Consider the following 15,493-nt stretch of genomic DNA (forward strand, 5'->3'; position numbering starts at 1 on the left):
TGAGGTCAAAGTCAGATAAACCAAACGAGAAATACATGTACACCTTACAATCATTCAATAAACCAAACATAGTTTACCTATTGCTTATTGTTTCTAAGAAACAGTCTTAATCTAGAAAACTTAACATTGACCAATGAACCATGAAAATGAGGTCAAGGTCAGATGAACCATGCCAGACAGACATGTACACCTTACAACCAATTTAGGCATTAAATATAGTTGACCTATTGCTTATAGTATCTAAGAAACAAACTTAACCATGAAAACTTAACATTGACCAATGAACCATGAAAATGAGGTCAAGGTCAGATGATACCTGCCAGACAGACATATACACCTTGCAATCCTTCCATACATCAAATATAGTTGATCTATTGCTTATAATTGAAGAAAAACAGACCAAAACACAAAAACTTTACACTGAGAAATGAACCGTGAAAATGAGGTCAAGGTCAAATAAAACCTGTGAGACTGACATGTACATCATAAAATATTTCCATACACCATTTATAGTTGACCTATTGCATATAGTATTAGAAAAAAAGACCAAAACTCAAAAACTTAACTTTGACCACTGAACCATGAAAATGAGGTCAAGGTCAGATGACACCTACCAGTTGGACATGTACACCTTACAATCATTCCATATACCAAATATAGTAGACCTACTGCTTATAGTATCTGATATATGGACTTGACCACGAAAACTTAACCTTGTTCACTGATCCATGAAATGAGGTCCAGGTCAAATGAAAATTGTCTAAATATAGTTATCCTATTACTCATAATAAGAATGAAATTAACATTACAAAAAAAGTTGACTTTTTTTTCAAGTAGTCACTGAACCATGAAAATGAGGTCAAGGACATTGGACATTTGACAGACGGAAACTTCGTTACATAAGGCATCTATATACAAAGTATGAAGCATCCAGGTCTTCTAGCTTCTAAAATTTAAGAAGTTAGCTAACGCAGCCGCTGCTGGATCACTATCCCTTTGTCGAGCTTTCTGCGACAAAAGTCACAGGCTCGACAAAAATTAAAGATATCAGTTTTAAATTCATTAAATTACATAGAAATTATCACAAAAAGTAGGGTTGAATTCATTAATTTACATTAAAAACATAAGATGGTAGGGTTAAAATCATACAGCTACAGAGCTCACACTATTTCAGAATCATAGGGAGAAGTGACTCCTCTTTTTGAAACTGATAAGGAGAAGTGGTGAGACTTAAAAGAGAAGCGCTCGTTTGTGTCGCTACAATGTTTGGATTTTACAATAATATAAAGGACCATATGTATCCAATTATTTTAATTCTTTCTTATATTGTTCAAATAATACCTGAGAACACAAATAAAATAACAGTTGTTTCAGTTTGTGTCTTAAACAATCATTTATAGTTACACAATTATATTTTTTCCTCTTGTCAGAAACTACCAACTAAATATCTAGCACTATATAAAGAACTTTTTTTTTTATATCAAAAAGGAAAAGAAAGTCTCATACATCAATTAAAATTCATCAGAAACTATCATGTTTATCATGTTTATAAAATTCATTGCTTCTCATTAAAAACAATAAAAAAAAAGTAATAATCCCAAACTTAAATCAATAAATTGAAACACTGCATTTACATGGACATATATACATTTAGCAACGAGATATAACCAAAAGTCTGTTGATGAATGTGGAAAGTAATTTTCATTGTTAGGATCATTATTCTTCTGTCAGCTGTGCCATACTTGCATCTTGTTATTATCGTAGCTGGTCTGACTCGGTTGTATTCCACCTCAGATCCATGGTAGTATAAATATTTCAATGGCGGACAAAGAAAAATTTACAAAAATAAACAATGTTTGACAAGCAAATTGGAATGAGATATGAGTTTTTTAAAATGGATGAAACATTATCTAAAGGCAATATTCATCACGTTCTAATGAAGTAACAAACTTATTTTGGCCGAAAATAAAAAAGTTTTGATGTATGCTCTCAAGTAACAAGTACCCGAAGTGAACGAAAATACTTTCTAAAAAGTTGTTTCTTTGAAATAAAATATGACCAATCTGTAAAGTAAATGCTTTCAACTTTTTTCTACAGAAATAAATCTTTTGTCTTTGAATTTCTTTTCTTATAAATAAAAAATTGCTGTTTCATTGATTTGGTAAAAATGGAAAATTGCAGATGACGAAATCAACTGAAAGCCACTACTGCGAACACCCCGGTGACTAGATATCGCTTTTGACTGTTGGGCAAAGCAAACTGACGGATAGGAAAGTGACTTCTTTGCCCCATTCCCCCTGTAGCGTGAGCCCTGAAATAGCAAGGTCAAATTCATTATATCTTAATACGTGGACATATAAACTTATATGGAAGACTATATACTTACTAAAACATATACCAGTCTGGTTACATTACTTTCTATTGCTGATTCTACAAGGTAGGCTGCCATCATAAAATAAAACAGGGCTCCAGTCCATGTGCTGATTACAACTAATATACTAACCCTAAAATTAATCAAATAAAATATGATTAAAGTAGATATGAAGTACTGTGTATTCATTATTTTTTATTTATATTACCCCTTTTTTTACCAGTCAAAAAACCTAAAATAAAGTTGTGTTCAAAAGCTTTTAGTATGCTACAATAGGCCCAAAAGAGTAAAAGTTCATTGACTCACAAAAAAAAAAAAAAAAAAAAATGGTGATAAAATATGATGAAGTAAACACTATGAAAATAAATCTGAATAAGTAAGCTAGCTTTCAAACATATGTTTTCAGAGGAGTTGCATTCACAGGGTGTCATTAAACAACAGTTGGCCAAAAAAAGTAAACAGGTAGTAGGTGTCTGACTGATCAAAAAAGTGCTTAGACAATGTAACTCATTATCGTCAAGCTGTTGGCCAATTGTGAAGTCATTCTGGTCAGTAGTTTTTGAGAAAACAGACAAAGTATATGTTTGTTTTCATTCAACATGTTGGAAAAGATCAAAGTATCAGCAAATAGGAAGTAGATGTCCCATAGATCTAAAACACACACACATCTTACAAATTATCACTGTTGAGCTGCTTACCAAATATGAAGTCATTCTGTACACTAGTATTGCAGAAATGTGTGATGAATATTTTAAGTTCATTCAACAAATACAATTATTTAAAGTTTTGGCCAACAGGAAGTAGGTGTCTGAAAGATTCAAAAAGTGATAACATGTTACAACTCATCACTGTCAAGCTGCTGTCCAAATATGAAGTCATTCTGTTCAGTGGCTCCTGAGAAAAGTGTGACAAAATATTTGTTGGATGAATGTACATACAAGGTAATTGCTGAATAACCCCACTTTCAGAAATTTATAAAATTATTATAAAAGCTTTTCAGATAGTATACTATACTTACCATTGTTTAATTCTGTTAGGTGACAATTTACTTTTAGCAAACATATTGTCTACAAGACAGTAGATTAAAAATCCCATCCCTCCACAATATACCAACATATACATCACATACATCAGGGGAACACGACTCATGTCAAAAGATGAGTGAATCTGCTGCTGTAATGTTCAAACAGAAAGATTTTGAAAGCATAGATAACTTTGCACCTTACAATCAGCATGACTTTATCAGATGACAATACGAATACTAAAAATCCAGGCTTAAATAAGGCATAGGTACTTTAATTCAGTCACAGACCCGCAATGTCGCAGGTGTGTTCTAGCAACTCTGTAAAATATCAATAGAACAGAACATTCACAGCTATATACTACAATAACAATGTAACAAAAGTTTCATATGAATAGTTAAGCAACAAATACTTTTAATTTTATATTTCAAAAATAAACTATACTTCATAACATTAGCAATGAAAGAACCTTAGTGAGCGCGCTCACATACCCCACGTCCCCACATTGTCATTGGAGAAATAAAATAAGTGTAAGAAAAAAAAATTGTATCAGAAAAAAAAATTGAATCATAATTTCCTGTCAATATGCACATCTACATAGTATGTCCTTATTATCTACACAGTTTCATGAAATTCTGTTGTGTGGTTTGAGAGGAGTTGCGATGACAAAAGGTTGCAGTAGTATATTGGGCAAATAAGTTCAAAGGGCGTAACTCCTGGAAAAAAAATTGAATCATAATTTCCGGTCGATATGCACATCTACGTAGTATGTCCTTATTATCTGAAAAGGTTTCATGACATTCTGTTGTGTGGTTTGAGAGGAGTTGCGATGACAAAAGGTTGCAGTAGTATATTGGGCAAATAAGTTCAAGGGGGCATAACTCCTGGAAAAAAAATTGAATCGAAATTTCCTGTCGATATGCACATCTACGTAGTATGTCCTTATTATCTGAAAAGGTTTCATGAAATTCTTTTGTGTGGTTTGAGAGGAGTTGCGATGACAAAAGGTTGCAGTAGTATATTGGGCAAATAAGTTCAAAGGGGCGTAACTCCTGGAAAAAAAATTGAATCAAAATTTCCTGTCAATATGCACATCTACGTAGTATGTCCTTATTATCTGAAAAGGTTTCGTGAAATTCTGTTGGGTGGTTTGAGAGGAGTTGCGATGACAAGAAACAGGACTGACGGACGGACGGACTGACGGGTCAAAAACATTATACCCTCTGCAACTCATTGCGTAGGGTATAATAAAGAAATTAAACCATAAGGTGCAGTTTGTGCTCATACAAACTCAATTATAAAATTTATTTCCACAAATTTGGAAATTTTCAACCTATTAAGTTTTTTTGATTCAAAATCTATGCTGCTGAACTTTTTTTACTCAGTATACATAAAACAAGTAGAGAGTTGGCAACATATGCTCCATGAACAATAACTCTTTACAAGCACAAACTAAAAAAAAACTGGGCAGGATTTGATCTCACAACCTCAGAGTTGACAGCTGGCTTGTGATCACTGAAGATGAATATGAACTACTTAGACTGCTGGGCCACCAATGCCTTGAAATTTAAATATTAAATTTTAATTTGATAGTGTATCCTGTCATACTGTGGTTAACTTCTAACATTACATCTGTTTGAACTTAAATGACCTTTCACCTGAAATTCTTATCCGTGACCACTGACCCATGAAATCAAGGTCATATCATCCACTGGAGGTATGTATGGGATAGGTCATATCTTGATGCATGGTTGTGGTTAAGTTAAATAGGGATATTTTATAAGATTCACATAAAAAAAACAAAATACCTTCCATTTGAAAAAGAAACTGAAAACTGAACCATGAAATTGAGGTCACATTTTCTTGGCACCTGCATTTTGGATATTTAATTTCTTGATGTCATCTTCAGTAAAGGTATAATATTAAGTCAGCTTCACATGAACACAAAAAATGTATATGCAGAAATTCAAAAGATTTCTTTAGATTAATAAATGTTATTTGAGTAAATCGTTTCAATATTTTTATTGGAAGATTGAGAAAGTAGCTATTCATTTAATTTCTTACAATAAGTTTTTTATATTCTTTGTGCCATCTTTGTAAACCACTATCTAAAGAGGATTGACGCACTGTAATTACTTACAATAAGTTTTCTATATTCTTTGTGCCATCTTTGTAAACCACTATCTAAAGAGGACTGACTCACTGTAATTACTTACAATAAGTTTTCTATATTCTTTGTGCCATCTTTGTAAACCACTATCTAAAGAGGACTGACTCACTGATATGTAATGGCTGCCATGGAAATCTTTTAGTACATTGTGATATTTATATAATTCTTCAATTGTTGATCCTGTGGATACAAACGTAGACATTAATGTTTAGAAAATGATTAGTTAAAGTAGTCCTACATGTATAAATAGGCAATGTAGATCTATTTGCAATTGCTGGGGGATTTACTATCTACTGAGTGGAAGGGATGAGTTGCTAATTCAAGGCTTCATAATATAAGATAAGGGTGAAAATTTCTGATAAACAATATTATTATATCAAAAGTTTCTTAAACTACTGAATTAGAAGTAAGGTTTTTTTAATGATGCGCATAAAACCACAGTGATTAATACATCAGATATTTGTCAAATCTATTATAACTCCAGGAAATAGTGTTATAAAGCTATTCATGTGTAGGTCTTTTTTTGTCAAAATATGATAGGATATGTATTTTTTAAATATTTTTTTAATATACAATATATATGAAAAGTATTGTAAAATCCATTGACAGGTAACAAAGAATCTTCTTCTATGTATGCATCTCTGTCATACAATTCCAAATCCTTATAAACCCCCACCATATATTAGCCTGTCCAAGAACCTGTCAGTGCTTGCCTAATGTCATATCTTTGTATCTTAGATTATTGATTGTTTTTGTTTAATTTATTCACAACTTAAATAGAATAGAAACGATTTCGAGCTTGACTTATGTTTAGACACATGTCTTTTGCTGAAGACAGCATGATGCCCTCTAGATTTCATTAGGATATCTTGCTGTTGGGTTGCTGTCTCATTGATGTTTATATACCCCACATGTCCTATATTCAAATCTAAATGAACTCATACCATGAAGTTTATTAAACGCTATAAGGACAGCTACTAATAAGAAAAAAGATACAAAGAAAATTTCTATGATCTCTCGCTGTGATAATCTCATGTCATCCATCCCAGGCCACAAACACACTCCTCCCCCAACGTTTAACTTGTCTGCTTTCTGTCGTACACTGCCATGTTTGCTAGCCAACAATTCCCTGTCTTTTAACACTCGACCTTAAATAGAGAACAACATTTCATGAAGTTTTTATACAATCAAAGTTCTTTTCATAGTCAAAAAGCTTCCAAGTTCACATTTTTTTCACAATGACTTCTGAAATTTACAGTATTCTTTTATCATGATTAAAAAAAACACACTTCATTCACACCAAAAGGATGCAAAAGGAAGTCATCACTACAGGACATTTCTGACTAGTCATGGGGGCCCTGATAAGATTATTACAGGAACAGCCAAACTGCCAAACTAAATCTTTGTATCAATGAAATAATTTAGTAAAGGTGTTAAATAAATTGTGGTAATGAAATCCCTGACGTAATAATTACCCTTCCGAAGCACCTGAGAACCCCCAGTTATTTGTTGGGTTCGTGTTGCTCAGTCTTTAGTTTTCTATGTTGTGTTTTGTGTACTGTTGTTTGTCTGTTCGTCTTTTTCTTTTTTAGCCATGGGGTTGTCAGTTTATTTTCGACTTACGAGTTTGAATGTCCCTTTGGTATCTTTCGCCTCTCTTTTACCAGTTATACATAGATTATGTCAATTGAAATCTAAAATGTCAGTACTGCCACGGCAAAGCCAATCAGTTGTGAGTATACACATCGTAAGAAGGGACCAAAATGAAAACCAAGTCCTAAAAAGGAAATTTAACAATAAAAAAACAAAAAGTCTCCTCTTGTGTCCTGATTTTTTGTGTAGAGTTTCCCCTGTAAACTGAAATATCAAATCTAAAAAAGGACAATTCTTGCTGTTTATATAAGATAAATTTAAAGTCAGTTCCCTTGGTAAAATTTCTGCAGTATAAATAGAGAGAATTGTTGATTAAATGAATGCTTCTAGTTGTATCGTACTACGGTATTAGAAACCTAAAAGATTAAGTCCCTAGCCTCAGGTCATTTAAATTTTTTCTCCTGTAAGCCTGCACATCTCATACCTGGGATCATTTTAGGAAACAAGTTTTGGACTGGTTTGTTTTTTATGTTTTACATGCGTCTTCTTTTCCAGTATGTAATGGCTAAATCTCTTACCTGGGGTCATTTTAAGTTTTTCTAGTGTTGGACTGGTCTGTTTTTCAAGTTTTCCTTGGTTGTTTTCTATCTGTCGCTCCAACCTTTCTCTAAGGTGATACAGACCACTACGAGAGGGTGTAGACATGACAGTTGGTGTGCCTAATGGTTGACGTTGTTTCACATCACTTGTAGATTCCTTTCTTCTAGCTGCCATCTTGTGTCACATAGAGATATATTCAATCAGAATTTGGTACCTGAAAAGGTCAACAGAAATATGAAAAAAAATAGATGTGGGCACATGTAAATGTCATAGCAACAACAACATAGATGTGGACATATGTAAATGTCATAGCACAGCAACAACATAGATGTGGACTTATGTAAATGACAAAGCAACAACATTGATTTGGGCACATGTAAATGTCAAAACAACAATATAGAAGTGGGCACATGTAAATGTCAAAGCAACAACATAGAAGTTGAAACATGTAAATGTCAAAGGAAAAACCACAAAGATGTAGGCACATGTAAAAACAACAAATTAGATGTGGGCACATGTAAATATTAAAGCTACAACAAAATAGATGTGGGCACATGTTAATGTCAAAGCTACAAGAAAGATGTGGGCACATGTAAATGTCAAAGCTATAACAAAGATGTGGGCACATGAAAATATCAAAGCAACAACACTATAGATGTGGGCACATGTAAATGCCAAAGCAACAACACTAAAGACGTGAGAACATGTAAATGTCAAAGCAACAACATAGGAGATGGAATATGAAAATGCCAAAGGAAAAACCACAAAGATGTGGGCACATGTAAAAACAACAAATTAGATGTGGGCACATGTAAAAGCAACAACATTGATGTAGGCACAATTGTAAATGTTAAATACAACAAAAAAGATGTGGTCACATGTAAATATTAAAGCTACAACAAAATAGATGTGGGCACATGTTAATGTCAAAGCTGCAAGAAAGATGTGGGCACATGTAAATGTCAAAGCTATAACAAAGATGTGGGCACAGGTATATGTCAAAGCATCAAAACTATAGATGTGGGCACATGTAAATGTCAAAGCAACAACACCATAGATGTGGGCACATGTTAATGTCAAAGCTACAACAAAATAGATGTGGGCACATGTAAATGTCAAAGCTACAACACTATAGATGTGGGCACATGTAAATGTTGAAGCTACATCAGCATAGATGTGGGCACATGTAAAAACAACAACATTGATGTTGACATCAACGATTCATCTAAAATAGATATATTTCATGATTCAATTTAAGGCACATTCTAAATCACTTTGAGTAAATTAACAAGTTAACTGTAGACAACATAAGCTATTCCATATACACCTACGAAATATGGAACTATATAGAACATTTCAGATCCATACCAATTACGATCTTATTTAGAACATCCCATACACCATGAACACTGCAACATAATATGAGACTATATAGAACAACTTAGATCCTTACCAATAAAAGGTTTATTAAGGTTTACATCTACCAAATATTGGACTTAACTGAACCCTTACTTATAATCAGCCTAAACAGAATTCTATAGATCCTTACAAAAAATTGTGCTCAAAGAACATCTGCAAGGTAATTATTAATTTTATGATTAAGTAATAAGCTACTTAAAAAAAAACAACCAATTAAAAATTTTTAAAAAGTGAGCTATTGATAGTGTGAGTTTAAGTCTACATTAACCATGTTAAAGAATTTAATTTTTTTGGTTAATCATTTTAACCGGCATTCATAGGAACTATTTATATATTCACTTAGCATCAGTGTTTTCCATTCGGCATTTAAGCCGGGTTTGCCGACCACCTTCTTTTGAAAGCCGACCACCTTTCCATTTTAGGAGGTGGTCGGCTTTTTTTCAAATTCCGGTTTTTTTTCGGTTCCGCACCGTACAAATTTAAATACTAATCGCGCCTCGCTTTCTTTTATTAATCGGGGGAAGAGAAAGGCAGATGACGATGGTGATAAGGAAAATTCTAGGCCAAATAAGTCAACTTAAACGGATAGTCGTATTGAAATTGTTGAAATTGAAAAAAAAGTATCAAAACAACGGAAAAGGCACGCAAGCGATCGCGAAGATGAACAGGTTGGGAACAATCCTCCAAATGAGGGATATCCCTTAAATGAGGGACTGTCTCTCTGGCAAGAGGTCATGTTAATACTGTTGAAGAAAAGAAAAGAGAAAAACTAAGATTTTTTAACTTAAAAGGGGAAAAAATTGTTATGTTTGGAACAACTTTTTTAAAAGAGGGTCCCATTATTTTTACCGGTTTCACTAATTAGCGACAACAAGAATTTTAGCGTCAACAAGCGACAAGAAGCGACAACAAGAATTATTTTAGCGACAAGAAACTATTTAGCGACAAGAAAACATATTTTTTTTAATTAAAATTAATTATTGCAATAAATATTAAAAGAATATGCAAAAGAAAATAATTTTAGCGACAAGAAAGTTAAAATTGATAGAAAAAAATGAAACATTATTTACATAATATTTTATCATCTATTATGTATAACAGCCAGTATTACGTTTAATTATTGTATTATGAGATTACTTTTCCTTGTGTTTTAGAACATATTATTTATCTTATAATTTGTTTTTTAAAACTCTTTTCGTGCAATATATATTAAGCTCGCAAAATGAATTATTTGTGCATCATTGTCCTGAAAATATTGACACAAATTGTGAAATACAAAGAACTGAAATCAAACAAGAGGAAAAGAAAATTGAAATGTGAATGTTTTCATCTTTTTATTTGTTTATTGCCTCATTAAACGATATTTATCATGTTTATGCATATTGATAGAAGATAAAAGGAAATTAATGACAATCTTGAGTTTTCAACAGGTGTTCACTATTTACAATGATTGTATATTCTGGCCCGAAAAAAAAATTAATTATATGGATCCCAAGGTAGAACCACGTCCTCGTCGTGGGGTCTGTAAACACGCTTAAATAATAAAGATGGCAAAGCGTGGCTGAGAGTTCTACAAATAAAGCATCGAATTGACATAACAAGAGTACACTTAGAGCATAGTATTCAGCAAATGAATCAAAATATTATATTCCATTATGCCCGCTCCATATATATCTCCATTCGTTTATTCATACTTTGACTTTGATGAAAACAGATACATACATTTATCTTATACATATTCTTCATATTTAAAAATAAAAAAAAGAAGCTCAATCTCTTTCTTCTTCACAAATGTTTAATTTCTTCATCTACCAATATACTAATATAAACTTCACAATCTCTTTCTTCCTCACAAATGTTTCATTTCTTCGTCTATCTATATAATAAAACATTTTAATTAGACATATCTGCTCGTATATTTAAAAAAAAAACATTAAATACAAATTTCTTTATATCTAATAAAAAAAAAATGTTTTCTTGTCGCTAAATAGTCTTCTTGTCGCTAAAATAATTCTTGTTGTCGCTTCTTGTCGCTTGTTGACGCTTCTTGTCGCTAATTAGTGAGACCCATTTTTACTGATAAAGAAGATAGAAGTCCAGGAATATTACAAAATTCTTGGACATGTTTTGACCATATAATACAAAATAGATGTATAGTTCTTTGGTAAAAGTTTCTGTAAATAAAATAAATATGTGCTCATTTGTATCTCGTGAAATGTACCCCTCATAAAAGGGATAGTCATTACATTGAGAGGTTACCCCTCATTTGAGGGGTCGTTCCCAAGCTGATAAATATGAATAGGACTTTAAATGGCTAATCGGCACAGGAGGATATTTCTGTTCTGTGTGCCAAAAATACAACACTAAAGCGAGGAACAGGACAGAAACTTGGATCGATAAGCAATGCATTTGCAGGAGAAGGGAGTCCTGCAAAAGCCATATCTGCTATCCGAGATGCAAAAAACTAATTTGTCAAATGAAAGGCTAGCAGTGACAGCAGAAGAACGGTTCAATTTTATTAAATGTGAATACAATACTCATCCTTCTTTTTGTGTCCCCAAAAACAGTAAAATAAAACCCGGTTGGAAATGTTAAAACAAAAACAAAAAAACAACCGGTTGCAAGTGATTTTTTTAAAACACCCACCTTACCTTAGTGAAAAATGGAGAACACTGTAGCATGTATTGAACACCAACATCAATGTAATAAAGCAAAACCGGTCTTACTTACAAAGGAATTCAGAACAGGGAGTTTAAAAAATAATTATGATACTTTTTTGTATGTTTCTTTGAGAGTTGTTGTTCCAATCAAAACAATTTACCATGTTGCATAGCCTCTGGAAAATAAATTGTAAGAAGGGGGTCTGGTGAAGCTCAGCCCCTAGAAGCTGAATGATTATCTGTAATCACATGCTTACAATGCTACACTGGTGCTACGCCACTGACCAATCAATATTTTCCCTATTCTTGTGACAGAAAGTGGTGTGATATCAATTTTCATATCCACCCAAAGTGTATCTGTCTACAAATGGTGCGATATCAATCTTTATTATATACTTAGTAGTAAATTCAGATAAATTGTATGTGTAGTACAATCATTGGCAAGCGTGCTGTATCAGCCACCCGTGATGATATCGATATCAGCAGGGTTGCAAAGGCTTTATCACACCTTTAATCTGTATGACGTCACGTCATCGATTGCACTCACTGTTGCAAAGGCTTTATCAAACCCCTTATCTGTATGACGTCATGTCAAACCTATAATCTGTATGACGTCATTTCAAACCTTACTTGTATGACGTCATGTCACATAAAAAAACATCTACGTGAGTTATATATAGAATAATACATGGCAAAATCCGTATTGCATGCTGTATCACCAGGAGGAACCAATATCAGCCCCGAGGGCTGATATTGGTCGAGTGGTGATACAGCATGCGATACAGATTTTGCCATGTATTATTCTGTTTATCACATATTTTAATAAAATTAGATTCATGTGATATCTTTTTTTTAAATCGTCCGAAAATATATAAACAAGACAAGAAAATTATGATTTTACTGTATTTTTTCAGCTGACTTTTTTTTTTTATAGACTTCCTTATTTGCTTAATATCCCTTTTCATGATAGTCATAACAAAATTAGGGATCGTTCATACTGCACGAGACATCCACATCGTAATGTCCCCTATAACCTCACTACATGCTCAATATAGAGCTATGAAACTGGCAAATAATATATTTTAAGACCATGTTTTTAAATGCATTCACTAACGATACTGTCAGCCGGCTGTTCCCTCCTGTAGAATACTACAAACCTTCCCAATATTTGTTGTTATTTTTAACCATTATACTACAATCTGAGCTTATTTGTATACCTAAATGTGGATATTATTCAAAGGTTATTATCAGACAAACAGAGGGATCTCCATATAAATATGAACTCCACATATTTGAAAGGGTTGCAATTTTGCTATACCAAATATGTGAATACTTCAAAAACTAAAATTTTTTCAGTAAATGACCCATTTTCTCTTGCAAGTATTTTTCAGAAATTTTAACTAAATGAGGTTACATTTCATATCATGCCAGGAAATACAGCAACTGGACATCATATGTCAAACTTTGACGTCATTCGATATACCGAATAGGGGGTTATTTTCGCGGGTGTAAAAATTCACGATTTAGGGGCAACAAAGTATAATAAAAATTTTGGCGGTTTTTATTTTGATGGATTCTTAAATCCAAATTAAATATTTTGGTGGATACTGAAATTGTTGCAGTTAAAAAGCTGTAAAACTTTACAAACAAGTGTCTCTTGTTATGGTTAATTGATTTTTTATACCGGAATGACCTCTTATTTATTGATTAGATTCTGATACAGTTAATCATTAGAATACAGCTCACTTAGATATTTGTTACAAGTATTCAAACGTCTTGTAAATTTTACGAATGATTATTTAAGAAATTAACCGGACCTTTGATGTACTAATTAGGTTACAAAATTATCATGAATGTTTACAACTCTTATATGGCTTCACACTAATTAATAAGAGTAATTACCTGATAAGAGTACCTTGCACTCTTATTCTAATTGACACTTATCAATAAGGTATACACACCTGACAGTCATTTTATAAAATACATTTATGTACATTGCCCTTTGGCATTTATCTTGTTAAAACTAACATACCTTTATTGACCTGCCGACATGAAAAAATAGATTATTTACAAAATCATTTAGCCATGTTAACTTCGGAAAATCGTTTAACCATGTTAACTTCGAAACTACCCAACGTATGCATAAATTTTCGCGGAATTTATTTTCGCGATTTTCGTTTATCCGCCAAAATAAGCGAAAATAAACACCCTGCGAAAATAACCCGCTAAAGGCGTCATGCCTGGTATGCAATACGAGTTTAGCTATGCGATACGGGGGTATGCAATACGGGTTAAGCTATGGGATATGAGGTATGCCATACAGGGTAGGTGATACAGACTGGGAAAAAGAACCTTTATTAGATATACAAAATTGCTGTATTTTGTAATAAATATATGATAAATGTATATAATAAAGTGTATATGATATGGCTTTTTCAATATCACACACCATATCAACCCTCAACCAGTATAATCCCTCAAGCAGAGCTCTTGGGATTATATTGGTGTCTCGGGTTGATACAGATGTGATATTGAAAAAGCCATATGATATTCTCTATTTATATCCACTCCAGGTGTACCTGTCTACAAATGGTGTGATATCAACCTTCATATCCACCCCAGGTGTACCTGTCTACAAATGGTGTGATATCAACCTTCATATCCACACCAAGTGTACCTGTCTACAAATGGTGTGATATCAACCTTCATATCTACAACAAGTGTACCTGTCTACAAATAGTGTGATATCAACCTTCATATCCACACCAAGTGTACCCGTCTATAAATGGTGTGATATCAACCTTCATATCCACACCAAGTGTACAGGTCTGTCTACAAATGGTGTGATATCAACCTTCATATCAACAATCACTATATCATATATGGGACAAATACGGGCGCCCCACTCTGTACAAATAAATTTTAAAGGTGATCACAACCGTACCTTTATAAATTGGAAGAAACTGAGACTCTCTTTTTTAATAGTCACTAGCTAGAATTGAACTGTTTTAAAATACCAGACAAGAATTTTGAAACCCAACAGGCAATACCACGCACACTTATCCAATAAAATCCTCGATTCTAAGCTGGAATGTCTGCTTCCCTGACATGCCTGGCTAACAATCGAATCAATAATCTGATAAATTCTTTCCTTAATATTGATCTGTTCAACTCTATCCTGTTCTGTGTTGTGTTGGTTTAAATATTGAATTTCCCGCAATACTATTGGGAATGAAGGGGTAAGGGGATGGAAACTTAGAAATAGCGTTCTCTTTTCCACTCAATTCTTGCAGATATCCCTCCCTGGTAAGAGGACAACCCTTGTAGCATGCGATCATGTCTTAATTCAACCAACGCTCTTTTCACAAAAAATCTTATGAGTAAAAATACTCGTAAGTCATAAACAGTCCGGTATAACTTAACTTGACAAGTTATCTTGTTTATTTTAAAAGAGAGGATATTTTGGTCATTTAACTGAGGAAATTATTTATTTTATTTTTCTGTAAACTCAGCTTTGTTTTTTCACTACCGTGTATTGTCAAGCTTAGTGTCTCATAATTGTATCCTAATCACTAAATGTACGATATTGTAGCAAACTGCAGCAGCCGCCCCCGTTTATCAAGTTATCTCATATATTTTTTTAATATTTTTTAAGATA

General features: G+C 33.0%; 1 protein-coding gene across 6 annotated transcripts in view; it reads right to left on the reverse strand.

Moving 5' to 3' along the window:
* The window catches only part of LOC127735930 (uncharacterized), a 502,702-nt gene extending 487,636 nt beyond the window's left edge, over positions 1 to 15,066 (reverse strand). For 5 of the 6 annotated variants that reach the window (XR_007998661.1, XR_007998657.1, XR_007998659.1 and 2 more), the window contains exons 1-6: positions 14,780 to 15,066; positions 7,735 to 7,970; positions 6,508 to 6,711; positions 5,610 to 5,743; positions 3,390 to 3,544; positions 2,387 to 2,504 (exon numbers count right to left, since the gene is read on the reverse strand). Coding sequence is in view for 1 of the 6 variants with exons in the window: in XM_052246375.1 (XP_052102335.1) it covers positions 2,387 to 2,504; positions 3,390 to 3,544; positions 5,610 to 5,743; positions 6,508 to 6,711; positions 7,735 to 7,930 (807 nt within the window). In the remaining 5 variants the exon portion in view is untranslated. The remainder of the gene's footprint in view (positions 1 to 2,386; positions 2,505 to 3,389; positions 3,545 to 5,609; positions 5,744 to 6,507; positions 6,712 to 7,734; positions 7,971 to 14,779) is intronic. The other variant, XR_007998658.1, reaches the window with a different exon arrangement.
* Between the last annotated feature and the right edge of the window lie 427 nt (positions 15,067 to 15,493).

This window comes from Mytilus californianus, unplaced genomic scaffold (genome assembly GCF_021869535.1).
Source record: "Mytilus californianus isolate M0D057914Y unplaced genomic scaffold, xbMytCali1.0.p SCAF_3, whole genome shotgun sequence".
Lineage (NCBI taxonomy): Eukaryota > Metazoa > Mollusca > Bivalvia > Mytilida > Mytilidae > Mytilus > Mytilus californianus.